Here is a 14,438-nt window from a genome sequence, read left to right as displayed (position 1 = left end):
AGTCTTTCTCTCAGACTCTTTGGAACTCTTCCTGAAAAGGTGACGGAAGTGAAGTTCTTAAATATTTTTAAGACTGATGTAGATAGACTCTTGTTAAACAAGATGGTAGGTTATCTGGGGTAGGAGGGAACGTGGAGTTGAGATTACAAACAAATCTTATTGAACGTTGGAGCAGGCATGAGGAGTTGAATGGCCTACTCTGCTCCAAATCATATCTTCGTATATCCTCTACATAGGTACACTTCCCTAACAACTCTTTGCTTTATTACTAGAGCCTTGTGTTTAGGCATTGGGAGGTCATGTTGTGGCTGTAGAGGTCATACTTTTGGAATATTGCATGGAAGTCTGGAATTCCAATTCCTATTGGAAGGATGTTGCAAAACTTCAAAAGGATTCAGAAAAGATTTACAAGGATGTTGCCAAGGTTGGAGGATTTGAGCTATAGGGACAGGCTGAATAGGCTGGGGGCTGTTTTCCCTGGAGCATTGGATGCTGGGGGGAGACCTCATAGAGGTTTATAAAATCACAAGGGGCATGGATCGGATAAGTTGACAAAGTCTTTTCCCTGGAGTGGGAGAGTCCAGAACTAGAGGGCATAGGTTTAGGATGAGAGGGGAAAGATATAAAAGAGACCTAAGGGGCAACCTTTTCACACAGAGGGTGGTACAAGTATGGAATGAGCTGCCAGAGGAAGTGGTGGAGGCTGGTTCAACTGCAACATTTAAAAGGCATCTGGATGGATATATGAATAAGAAGGGTTTGGAAGGATATGGGCCAGGTGGGACTAGATTGAGTTGGGATATCTGGTTGCATGGATGAGTTGGACTGAAGAGTCTGTTTCGGTGCTGTACATCTCTATGATTCTCTGACCTATGATTAATATTTTCCTCATTTTCCTGCGGAATTAAAATGACTATTTTTGTTTTGTGTGGGAAGAATCACTAGCTGGCACTAGCTGGACACATAAAATCCATCTGTGCATTGGAGGTCTTCATAATATAGAGCCTTCCTCAGCAGAAAGGTGGTTATTTTGACCAAAGAGTAAAATGATTGGCATGATAATAACTTTTGCCTATTAAAGGAAGGACTTAACAAGTAATTTTGCTTCTAAAGCCTGATTACCAGAATATGAACTTGCTGACAGGTGCTAAACTAAACATCTGCAAATTTAGTCATAAAGTGTTGATTATACACAATTTTCACAAAGTAGGGCTTCCAGCAGCTAGATCCACTGAAGGTGTGCTGTGTGTGGGCTGACACACAGCAGCATGTTGGAGGATGGCTCAGGAATTCAAGGGAGAGGGCACACAAGTTCCTGAATATGGCACTGGTGGTCCTGCTGGTGGGACTCCAAAGCCTATACCTGAGGATGACATCTTGCCTTATCCTCTATCCTGCAGGTTGTGTTTGGCCAAGCTTTCTCTTGGTGACACCTATAAAGTGTTCAGTGCAATACAGGACCACAAAACATGCATCTTTTTCAGTCAGTTCCAAGAGAATTTATTGAATAACTGTTGCTAGAATGTCAGTGGTGTTTGAGAAGGTGTCCCAAGAAGTCTGCTAATATTGTTCAGATGTCCTCTCCAGCAGGTATTGAACAAGTATCCCCTTAATCATAGAATCCCTACTATGCAAAAAGAAGCCATTCAGCCCATCAAGTCTACACCAACCATCCAAACAGCACCCCCACCCAGACCCTCACCCCCTGTAACACCACATTTACTATAGATAGCCCACCTTAGCTGCACACTGGACAACTTAGCATGGCCATTCCATCCAACCTGCACATCTTTGGACTGTGGGACAAAGCCCACGCAGACACAGAGAGAACATGCAAACTCCACACAGACAGTCACCTGAGGCTGGAATCAAATCCAGGTCCTTGGCACTGTAAGGTAGCAGTGCTAACCACTGAACCACTGTGCTGGCCTTTAAGTAATGCTTGAAATTCACCGTTGGGAGAGAATATTGTGTGAAGCACTAGCCACTACAATTCTCTACAGCCTCCTTAATGGGGACATATGTACATTTCAAATGATAATCATCCTCTTAGCAAGTTTATAGATGGTTATTCCTAGTACAGGCTCCAAGTCCATTATTAAGTTGGTGCCTTGTGTTAAACAAAGGCTAATCTGTTTGCTGGCACAAGATCCCATCTTGGACATTATTATTATATATTATGACTTATTATAGATTCTGAAACACACCACCAAATAGTTCCTTGAAAGTGCTTATGTTCAGTCATTGTTCAGGTATTATTAAACCACGTTTCTCTCACTGGGAAGTGTATCCTTTTAATATCAGGTGCCTTGATGTATTTTGTACTTTACAGTCAATACAGTTTAGCTACTAGCTAAACTCACCGGGCAAATTTCCTGTCTTATGAATTATAGGAACTTCGGAACAGGAGTGTGCCATTCAGCCCATCGAACCTGTTCTGCTATTTAATGAGATCATGGCTGATCTGTGGCCCAACTCCATATATCTGCCTTTGGCTATTATCCCAAAATAGCATTATTTTTAAAAAAACTAGTGCAGATTTAAAATTAAGAACTAACCTAACATCACTGGCTGCTTTTGGAAGAGGGTTCGAAACCTCTACCACCCTTTGTGTGTAAAAGTACTTCCTCACATCTCTCCTGAACAGTCTGGCCCTAAGTCTCAGACTGTACCCTCCAGTTCTAGAATCTTTATCTTTATCTACCCTGTTTCTTCCTGTTAATATCTTGAAAGCTTCGATCAGATCACCCCTTAAGATCACCCCTTAACCTTCTAATTTCTGGAGCAAACAGGCCTAATGTTTATAATATATTCTTATAACCTAACCCTTGAAGTCCGTATCATTCTTGTACATCTTCATTGTAATCCCTCCAAGGCCAATATATCCCTCCTAAGGTGTGGTGCCCAGATCTGCTCACAGTACTCCAAGTGGAGTAACTAGGATTTTGCATACCCTCTGCATTCTTATACTCATGTGTTCTAGATATAAAGGCCAGCATTCCATTAGCCTTCTTGATTATTTTCTGCCCCAGTTGGTGACATTTTAAAGATCCATGCACCTGATCCCCAAATCTCTTTGGACATCCACTATATGGACAATCTCAGACTTGCTTACATTGAACTCCATATGCCACAGATTTAGCCATCCACTTAGTCTATCAATATTCCTTTGCAATTTAATACTATCACCCACACTGTCTACAGTGCCACCTAACATTGTGTCATCAATAAATTTGAACATGCATTTTTCTATGCCTTTGTCCAAGTCGTTAATAAATAATGTGAATAATTGAGGCCTTAACACAGATTCTTGTCACATCCTGCCAATTTAAGTACCTGCCCATTATCCATACTTTCTGTCACCTGCCACTTAACCAATTTCCCAACATGGTCAATAATTTACCCTCAATTCATGTTGATGCGGCATATCCTTCGCCAGCGCAGGTGTACATATGCTATTGGCTAATGTAAGCTCAACTTAATTGGATGTAAAAAATTAGTGTAGTGTTGTACATGTTAAAAGTTACAACAAAAGATAAATGTAGTGTCAGTTTGAATGTGGTAATTTCTGACCAGGGAATAAAGGCAATATTACTGACACAACAAGCATTAATAATGATGGAAACATTGAAAAATTCTACCAATACACACACACACAGACACACACACACACACACACACACACACACACGCGCGCGCACAGATACACACACACACTCACACATACACAGACACACAGACACACACACACACACTCACACACACAAAGACACTCACACATATACAGACACATTCACACATACACACAGACACACACACACTCACACATACAAACACACACACAGACAAAAATACATCAAATATGTTAGAATAGAATATGAGCTTCAAGTACATTGAGCAAGTTCTGATAGGTCATTGACCTGAAGCGTTAACTCTTATTTTCTGTTCACAGATGCTGCCTGATCTGCTGAGCATTTTCAATGTTTTTTTTTTGTTTTCATTATAATGAAGCTCATTTTGTAAATATTTAGCACTTTACCGTGCCTCTAGAATGAAGTCACTCAGTTTAATTCTGGTGTCGTCAAGAAGCCAAATCAAATGTTTGTAGGAACTAATCGGTAATTGAATGCATCACTCAACTTGAACAATTGGCTACCACAGATCTAAACTCATGGGAAAACCAACCCCATTTTACCCACTTTTCATACTTACTTTTACTTACAATTTGTGAAAATAAATATTCATGTGAACTTCTCATAGGATACTCTGACAGTTACAATTTAAGTCATATTAAAAGTCTGGCCAATTTTCAGACTTTAATTTCATAATGTATTATTGAAATGGACAGCTGGGTTTCATCAGAATAGAAACTACAATAAATTCTCATTCCAGGCTGACACAAATACTTTGCAGCCACCTATTTGTTTTTTCTGAAATTTCCTATTTATAACTGTTCCTTGCTCAATCCTAGCTGACTGTTCTGGAATTTACAATATAGAAGAATCTGCATTTAGCAGCAGTCTGCCTACTGCAGTGAGCATCTCGTTTCAAAATGCAACAGGAAGGGATTAAAAAAATTTAACTTTGGCCCCCAATATTCCCCACAGAGGAATTTAGACCAATGAGATTGGAATTGTGCCTATTGAAGCTCTGAAAAGCTGACACTGCTGCAGTTTACAGGGACAGTTAATTTAAATGTCAATTAGCAGTTCTCTGAATGACAGTGATCTGAAAGGGTGTTGGGGAGAAAATGCTTGAAGATTAGGTAGCAATGTCTAAAGATTGAATGATGGAGGAATCAAAAACTATAGGGAACAGACAAGAAAGTGGGGCTGAAGCTATGATCAAATGAGCCACGATTTTATCAACTAATGGCACAAGCTTAGGGGGCCAAATGGTCTACTCCTACTTTTGACTCATAGGCTGACATGTATGTTCATAAATGAGGTTGAGGAAGCAACTAATAAGTCTGCCATGTAGCAGTAATCGTTGGTCATGTGATTGTTGCTCAACTTTATAAGAGCTTCTTTCATAGGGGCAACCAGGGACAAAAGCAGTGCAAAAAATATTCAAGAAAACAGTTTCACTAAGTGACTTCCAAACTTTCTTTGAAGAGATTTAGTAAAGATGAGATGAAGGAAGCCACAAACAAACAAATATCTTTCATCAAATGGTAAGAGGTGGCATCGGCCCTGAATTTTAGCTTCAACACTCAAGCCATTCTCCCTCTAATTCTCTAAATTAGTAGCTGTACAATAGGCTCCTTATATTGCACACTGGTGGAGAGAGCATGAACTAAGGATCTAGAATCTATTTATTTGTCAGAAATCTTAATTCTTGTTAAATACAGAAACCTGGTCCGTGCTTTCTGTCAACCTGGGTCCAAAAGACAAGCAAAGTGGGGAATTCTGTGTACTTTTAAAAATCTTTGGGAGTAATGGGGTTTGATTTCCAGTTCAGGATTAGAGTGGCGCTGGAAAAGCACAGCAGGTCAGGTAGCATCCGAGGAGCAGGAAAGTCGACGTTTCGTGCAAAAGCCCTTCATCAGGAATGAGGCAGGGAGCCTCTGGGGTGGAGAGATAAATGGGAGGGGGGAGGAGGGGGTGGAGATGGAGAGAAGGTAGCTAAGAGATCTACAGATGGATAGAGGTGGGGATGAAAGTGATAGGTCAGAGAGGAGGGTGGAGCAGATAGGTGGGAAGGAAGATTGGCATGTAGGAGACTCACTGAGGTCTTTGTAGGAAGAAGAGGAGAACTTCTTCAAGGTAGGCATCTTTGCAAGAGGATTCGCAGTAAGGTTAAAATCAACAAGGCAAAAGTGAGGACTGCAGATGCTGGAGATTAGAGTCAAGATTAGAGTGGTGCTGGAAAAGCACAACAGGTCAGGCTTAACCAGTGAAGCTTAAGGAACTCTGATGAACAGTCATCTAGACGCGAAATGTTAGCTTTCTCTCTCTCTCCATGGGTGTTGCCTGACCCGCTGTGATCTCCAGCATTTATTGTTTTCAGTGTTAGTGAGTTGTTGTAGTGCACCTTTTTTTTTAGATTGCTTACAGGCCCTTCAGCCCAACAAGTCCACACCGACCCGCCGAAGCACAACCCACCCAGACCCATTCCCCTACATTTACCCCTTCACCTAACACTAGGGGCGATTTAGCAGGGCCAATTCACCTTACCTGCACATTTTTGGATTGTGGGAGGAAACCGTAGCACCTGGAGAAAACCTACGCAGATTCGGGGAGAATGTGCAAACTCCACACAGAGTTTCCCACCTCCACACCTGAGGCAGGAATTGAACCCGTGTCTCTGACGCTGTGAGGCAGCAATGCTAACCACTGTGCCACCGTGCTGCCCACTTGTAGTTGGTGAACACTGTGCCATTGTGTGCTGTTAGTGAAGGTGTTGGACAGGGTGTCAATCAAGTGACCTGGATGGTGTCAAGCTTTTTGTGTTACTGAAGCTGTGTCCATCCGGGCAAGTGAGGACTAACTTTGAGGAGTCAGAAGGTGAATTATTCACGACTGAAATTACAGCCTGTGGCCTGCACTTTATTGTTGATCCAATTCTATTTTTGATCAACAGTAACATCCAGGTATTGATATTAGAGCAGGATGGCAATCAGCAAGAGCAGGCCATAAAATCGAGCTGTTTGTTAATAATACCATTGATAGACCTCACCAGCCTCCATAATTTTAACCACAGTAGGAGAAGTATCAGGTGGATCATTTGCCTATGGGCCTCTTGAGACCAGTTAGAGCTCCCACCACTGCTGGTGCTTTATCCATTGGGAGTTTGCAGTCATCACCAAGTGTGTGTAGCCTACCCAGAAAATTCTAGCCAACCTGCGGCTGGGCAAGTGGAGTGTCAATTGGAAATCATTCACGCAGTATTTCCTCATCTTCATTATCCCCACCTCCGTATATCAAATCCACTCCATCTCACACCTTCTATCACTAGCCAACCTGCTCCAGTGAGCCCCTAGGCAAACCTTCAAGTCTGGCTCCATGGCAGCACCTTTCCCTCAGGGGCATATAGCAGTGCCAGAGGTGAACACCACTCCCAGTGGTGCTTTTGGGACCACAGAACCTCTGAAATTTGGAGCACTCAGAGGCAGGGCCTATTTCTTTGGCTGGTAAATGACTGCAAGGAAAGCAAACAAGCAGGTGGCGGGCTCAACTCTGACCTTTGCATAATGAGTGACTCCAGACCAGTGTGAAATTCAGCCCACACCACTATCTCCCACTGTTTTTGTGTATCAACTAGCTACAAGCCCTCTAGAAGTACTGATTCCTTCTCTTATTTTGTCCCATTTCAACCCTATCTTGTCTTGCCTTATAATCTCTTTGTCATTTAATCACTCCTGCCCTCTACCCTGTCACATGAATGAGTACCCTCTGATGCTGTCCTTGCTTTAACAGTTGTTAATCTCTGACATTTTCCAATTCTGGTAAAAGGTGATCAACGTGAAATGCCAATTCTGTTCCTGTCTCCACAGATCCTGACCGGCCGGCTGTGTTCTGGTAATTTCTGTCCTTATTTCAGATTTCCAGCATTGCAGTATTCTATTCTTGATTTTCCAAAGGGTTACTTTGTTTTCTAGTTGTTATTTTATAGGTGAGAGAAGGTCAAGTGGAATGCTTGCTTCTCTTAGCTAAGCAGTTGAAATATAATAGGTCCTAGTAAAGGTCACCTTGTCTATTGGAACATTTGTTTTAAGAAGACTGCTTACTCAGGCAACGCTTCAGTCCCTACAAGTCTGCAGTGCCTGTGTAATAGGGACGACAGCTGTGTGACGGGACGGTTTTTTTCTATCAATACTGCATTCATTGATAAAGTGACTATAATGCACACTCTGCATTTGATGCAGCCTGTTCTTCATTCCACAATGACTCAGAATACTGTCTAACATCAGTTTTTCAGTGTCAGCTGCTCAAGTTCATCTTGTTAACTATTAGGTCCAAGACTCCAGTGTAAGCAGTTTTACTATAGATGAGCAGATGTTCTGCTCTTTATGTTATATTGATACATCAATGATAGTAAACACACAGTGATACACATCCTCAGGTTTTACAGGTGGTCAGATGCAGAATGAACTCATTATTTGTGTTTCTGTGGTCAAAGTATCCCACCTGCTTTAGGAGGTTTTATATTCATGATTTAAAGTTGACCTCCAAGCAGACTTGCTCCGCTTCTATACATTAATCACAGAAGATGGGTTTTGAATTTTCACTCCATTCACTACTGTGGTCAATAATGTATAAGTGCTTTTCCACTATGTTCACCATCCAGGCATTGTTATTAAGACCATAAGGCATGCTTAAATCAGAGACATGGCATAACCAGTGTGCCTGGCCAAATGTTTCAGACGTGGTTCTGGCAACATTCAGAATTATTTGGCTGAATGTGATAATAAGTCATTCTTAATTGTGTCCCTTTATCCCCCACATTTTTTTGATAGGACATTGTGAGTTAACTCGCTTGCTGATCTATACTGGCTTCAACCCCAGACAACTGGATGGCTTTGGTCAGGTAAGATACCTTACTTTACTTTTATCCACAGCCTTCTATCCCCCTCCCCCAACCAAGTTCATTCCTTTCCTCTGCCAAAATTTACAAGGTACATCCCATGATTGTTGATTGCCTTCCAATATCGGAACTAACGGGTGCTCTTTATGTAGGACTGCATAAAATACCATTGCAACTGATCTCACCAGCGTAGACTCATAGTCATAGAATCAGAGAGATGTCCAACTCGTCCATGCGGACCAGATATCCCAACCCAATCTAGTCCCACCTGCCAGCGCCCAGCTCATATCCCTCCAAACCCTTCCTAATCATATACCATTCCAGATGCCTCTTAAATGTTGCAATTGTCCTAGCCTCCACCACGTCCTCTGGCAGCCCATTCCGCACCTCTGCATGAAAAAGTTGCCCCTTAGGTCTCTTTTATATCCTTCCCCTCTCCCCCTAAGCCTATGCCCTCTAGTTCTGGACTCCCACCTCAGGGAAAAGACCTTGTCTATTTACGTTATCCATGCCCCTCATGATTTTATAAGTCTCTATAAGGTCACCTCTCAGCCTCAGATGTTCCAGGGAAAACAGCCCCAGCCTATTCAACCTCTCCTGATAGCTCAAATCCTCCAATCCTGGCAACATCCTTGTAAATCTTTTCTAAACCCTTTCAAGTTTCACAACATCTTTCCGATAGGAAGGAGACCAGAATTATACGTAATATTCCAAAAGTGGCCTAACCAATGTCCTGTACAGCTGCAATATGACCTTCCAGCTCCTGTACTCAATATTCTGACCAATAAAGGAAAGCATACCAAACGCCTTCTTCACTATCCTATCTACCTGCGACTCTACTTTCAAGGAGCTATGAACCTGCACTCCAAGATCTCTTTGTTCAGCAACACTCCCTAGGACCTTACCATTAAGTGTATAAGTCCTGCTAAGATTTGCTTTCCCAAAATGCAGTAAATTGCACTAATCTAAATTAAACTTCATCTGCTACTCCTCAGTCCATTGGCTCATTTGATGTGGGATGGGCAATGGAACTCAAGGCTTTTAAAGTAGGTATATAGGTTAAGAATCGATGTACCATTTATTATGTGTTTAGTATTTTTAGTCACTGATTGAATAGTTCAAAAATCAAGAACTCCGAGGTAAAGGAGCACAAATACCAGAGAGAGAAATCAAAACTCAATACAATGTCAGCCGAAGGTGAGTAATTAGTTGGTGGGTAACTAATGAGAGGTTTTCTTGTGTAGATCAGAGACAAATTATAGTTTTATTGCGGTCAAGATTTAGAGAGTAGTCTAATAAATAAAGGCCTGACTGGACAGGTAATTCCAGTCAGACATGCTTTGGGGACTATGTGATGATTTCAGGACATGCCTCACATCTGGGAGGAATAGATTCAGAAAGTGTCCTCAGCTGGAGGAGCTCAAGCTCTAGGTTTTAGATCATGGATAGCTGCTGATGTCACTACCATGAATCCACTAGTCTAGGAGAACATCAGTTGCCCATTTTTAAAGGTTGTCATCGACAATTTAAGCATGTACCATAGAAAGTGAATGGGTGACTATTGATAGGCAAGAAGGGTAGGATGTACAAAAGTCCCCTGAGAACATGGTGTTTTCAGACAGCCAATCACCTGGACAAATTGCAAATGTTTACAGCTGAGCCTCATAAGTTTGACACAAAGAGCTGTATAAATAAGTGTTAAGATTCATAAGGGTATAAACTCACTTTTGTAACTCCGCAAAGGTCGGTATAAGCAATCTGTTTTGCTGGCCTACAGAAAAAAAACACAAATTTCTTAAAGGTGGAATGAAATAAAAATGGGATCTTTCAGTGCAACTGCAACAGTGACATTGACACAAGTTGGAAAATCGCCCAGATATATTCCATCCACAAAAAGCATTGTAAATTACCACCCCATCAATATACTCTTAATATCAAAAAACGTGATAGAAGGTCCCATTGGCAGTGCTATGAAGCAACACTTACTCAGCAGTAGACTATTCATCACTGTGCAGTTTGGGTTCTGACAGGGTAACTTAGCTCCACATCTTATTATAACCTCAGTCCAAACACAGACAGAGGAGCTGAATTCAAAGGGTGAGGCTGGCACTATCCTTGAAATCAAAGCAGCTTTTGGGCAACTTTGTCCTAAATGTGTATGCCTGTCACAGAAACCCTTTGGAACTCAAAGGGCACCCATGGCACTAAAGATTGGGCACCACCAAGGGCATGTTCCTATACATTGTGTTTGACGTGTCATTTTTTAGTATATTAAATAATACGATTTTGAAGGGGCAGTTTAGAAAGGATGTTGCTCCCATAACAGACTGCAAAGTGAGACCAAACTCAAAGCTTTGCCTCCAGTTCCTGTTTAATCAGTGGCCACATGCTTTAGTTTATTTGTACTTTAAAATTTGCTGAAAGAATTAGTGTTCATGACCAAATTAATCAAGGGTCATATCTGTATAAAGATGATTCGGGTGTGACGCCAGATACCAAGGGTGACTGTGGAAAACCTCAGTGGGCAGGATTGTTTTGGATGTTGAGGTTTCCTACTCTGCCACTCAAAGAGTCAGCTGGAAATGCATCTCTGTTGGTTGGTCAGAGACAGAATGTACAACCACTATCATGGGGAATGTCTACCTCAGATCTGATTGGCTGCCAGCTCAATAGTCCCAGTAGCATAGTGACCAATCTTGGGAATGAAAGATATCCCAAAATTCTAAGTACAGAATCAGCATAAAATGAATGTGGTGGTCTCATCATGGGGAAGATTAGAGAGGTCTTTGGTTTGGGGGGAGGAGAGGGATGCCGGGTGTCTTGATGGAGAGGCCAGGGGAAGAGGGAGAACTCACAAGGGGTGTACCCAATGTAGAAGGAAGCCCCTGGCCCTTCCTCACCCACAGCCTGAGCAGGGGGAAATACAAGCTACTTCTCTGCATCTAACACCCTCCACCAGCCTCAAAATTGAGGACAAGTGGTTAATTTCCCACCTAAGGTCCTCAAATGGGGCTAGGGCAAGTGGGCTACTCCAAACATCACTGATCCCAATGCAAAATTGCAGAGAGGGCAGGGTGGGCATGAGGATGGTAGGGAAACCATTTATGGAATGTTACAGAGCATTCCCCCCACCACCCCCCACCCCCTCCACATCCACCACCTACCAACACCCATCCATTCAATTTGTAAAACTGCCAGTGTGAGAATATATAATTCGGTCCATTAGGACAGCAAGTAAGAAAAGCTACAATCTGCTTGCACAATATACCTAGATAGAAATACTTCCTTCGGTGACCAATGTAACTAAGATGATCTATTTCATGACTGCTAATAGGTTGTGTAACTTTGAAACCTAATTTAAGGCTTATTTTTAAGGTTCAAGTTCTGAGGCAAACATTTTACAACAGAAATGGAAGAATTTGTGATCAAAATAAAATATTCGACATACATTGGACCAAAACCTATACTAGATGTTTCCAAATCAAATCTCGTATATCATCAACAGTGTAGCTTGATGGTTAGCACAGTCTAATTTAGATTTCAAACTAAAATCTGTATGCACTTTGTTCAGAAAACAATCTTTATTGTCCTCCTAAACATCCTACAGAGAATATTTGTAATCTGATGTTTTGAAGGAACTTGACAATGTCAATTGAAATGAATACTTGGTCATGTTTTCAAAGTTCTGAAAATAACTTTCCAACAACATTGTTCAGGTCACAAAGCTAGTATTTTACATTCACTCCTTTGCTGAAATGTGCTAAATGTATTGAGCTAAGCATCTATATTGCTCATAAGCAGTTTCTAATGTAACAATTTGATTACCACAGTGATGTGATTCCTGTTGAGTATGAGTGCCAGGAAGTTATCTACTGAAGCTGATAAGCTTAAACTTCCTGGTGGTTAAACTTCTCCTGGCCAAATGAAAACCTAGAAGACTGCAGCATGACAGTGTCTGTGTATCTGCTCTGCTAATTTAAGAATGGGAGGCATTAGTCCCCTTCATCTCACCTTACTGCAATGATTAATTTAGCATACTCTGTTTCAGCTTCCAGTCCTGGGATTGGTCAGACCCAGGATTCCTTTTCAGTTCCACTTCCATTCCCACCGGATACTGAAGGGACAGATTTATTGGCTTTGATGTACAATGTGTCAAACATGCCCATATGACACTACATAAACAGAAATCTAACTGGCATGTGGCTTATGTATGAATTGCAAAATATAGTCAGTGACCTTCATCTGATCTGATACAATCAAAAATTATGAGAATGCTTGAATATCAGAGGTACTGTAGATTTAGATTCCTTGAAATAACATTACCAATTATTAATGAGTTTATTGACAATGTCCTTAATAAAGATCCTTATCCGCACATTACATACAAGAAACATTCACCTGTACATTTACTCCCAGATCATGAGTGAAGTGGTCAGAACATTTTCTAGCTCCCCAAATGTGATCTGGGAAAAAGTAACCTGGAAGGTCAGCGTTCTGGACTGGTGAGATGATCTGAGTGAGGCCAAAACGCAAGTGAAGACTGCCAAGTGTAGAGGCAGGTGTGCAGAAGGTGTGCCTTGATGCACTGTCTCTGTATTTATGTTTCATAAGACAAAAGAATAAAATGTGAAGCATCCCTTTAACTCTCGCAGCTTATCGTCCATGCTCCATCTATGGCAACTCATGCTATCTCATACCTTCCAGTCACCCCAGTATGGCATTCATACCCTCCACGCCAACCCATGCTCCTCCACCTACACCTTACCTTCCAGATCAATCCACACTACCCAACTCCCTGGCCCTTTATAGTCCCTAAGTCATTTCACTGGGTCCATCATCACCCCCTACACTTTTCCTAACCATGCCAACTCACCTACCTACCCTGAGGAAGGATCAAGGCGTGTGCAGAGATTAGATGAAAAGAAAATTATATAAAATAAAGTCCTACAACTCTGTTTCAGACCTCACTGTCGCGAAAAAAGCTCACATTCATAAAAACACATTTAGTACATTTATATTCCTTTAACTAAATAAAGTCTTAAATCAACAAGTATGTAAAAGTACATAATTCCTCCTCACCACAAGTAATGGAATTCAATCACAGTTCAAATTCAAATTAATTCCTATAATTACTTGTAGCTATCAATCAAACTGTAAAGATGAAGGTAACCCACTGTAATAATGTCTGATTGTGAAAGCATACAGCAGTTATCCAGTAATGGAAGCCTTTTTATTGACATCAATAGAAAGTGAAAAAGCAAGCAAGCTTCTGTTTTTCAACCTCAGATTTTTTCTTAAGGAGCGCAAGTGCAGGGCTTATAAATGTCTTGTCAGCTTAACAACTCCCTTTGACAAGTGTTTTTGGCAGGTTCTTCTCACAGTTCTGACAGGTCGGCTTGACAGTTTCCTTTGACAGGTTCTTGTGTCACTTCTCCCATTGACTCCTCCCATTATTGGTTCTCTTGAGAATTTGATAGCTCCCTTTGATGGCTCTTCTTGACAGGTTTGACAGGTGATTTTGACAAGTGTGTTTTCAGTTCAATAAACTTAATAGTATAGATTTTAGTCACTTATTAGACACATTTATGTCTATTTGAAAAACTCTAATGACATTTTGCTTTTTCCAAAAGGTATCTGACCTTTTCCAAAGGGTACACTATCTCCAGCGAAGGGCATCTAATATCCCCCAAATATGGCCCCGAACCTGATCCAAAACTGTGCCTTACTCCATGAAAGGGATACACTCACTATCCAAATAAATCTACAAAGTTCAGATCTGGTCCTACCAAGTCTAATTTGCATCCTTTGAGTTTCAGGGTCCAAGGCTACAAAAGTCCAACCTGAGTGGAGGCAGCTGATGATTTAAATGGGCAGCCAATTCAATAAAACTCACATCCATGATAGATGCCCTA

General features: G+C 41.4%; 1 protein-coding gene across 1 annotated transcript in view; it reads left to right on the top strand.

Annotated features, from left to right (window-relative positions):
• The window catches only part of LOC140485457 (uncharacterized), a 91,518-nt gene that overhangs the window by 9,316 nt on the left and 67,764 nt on the right, over positions 1 to 14,438 (top strand). The window contains exon 3 of the mRNA XM_072583660.1: positions 8,459 to 8,529. Coding sequence (XP_072439761.1) covers positions 8,459 to 8,529 — 71 coding nt within the window. The remainder of the gene's footprint in view (positions 1 to 8,458; positions 8,530 to 14,438) is intronic.

The sequence above is a fragment of the Chiloscyllium punctatum genome, chromosome 14 (genome assembly GCF_047496795.1).
Source record: "Chiloscyllium punctatum isolate Juve2018m chromosome 14, sChiPun1.3, whole genome shotgun sequence".
NCBI classification, from domain to species: domain Eukaryota; kingdom Metazoa; phylum Chordata; class Chondrichthyes; order Orectolobiformes; family Hemiscylliidae; genus Chiloscyllium; species Chiloscyllium punctatum.
The sequence above is the reverse complement of the archived record's forward strand: the minus strand, read 5'-3'. Positions and strand labels throughout refer to the sequence as shown.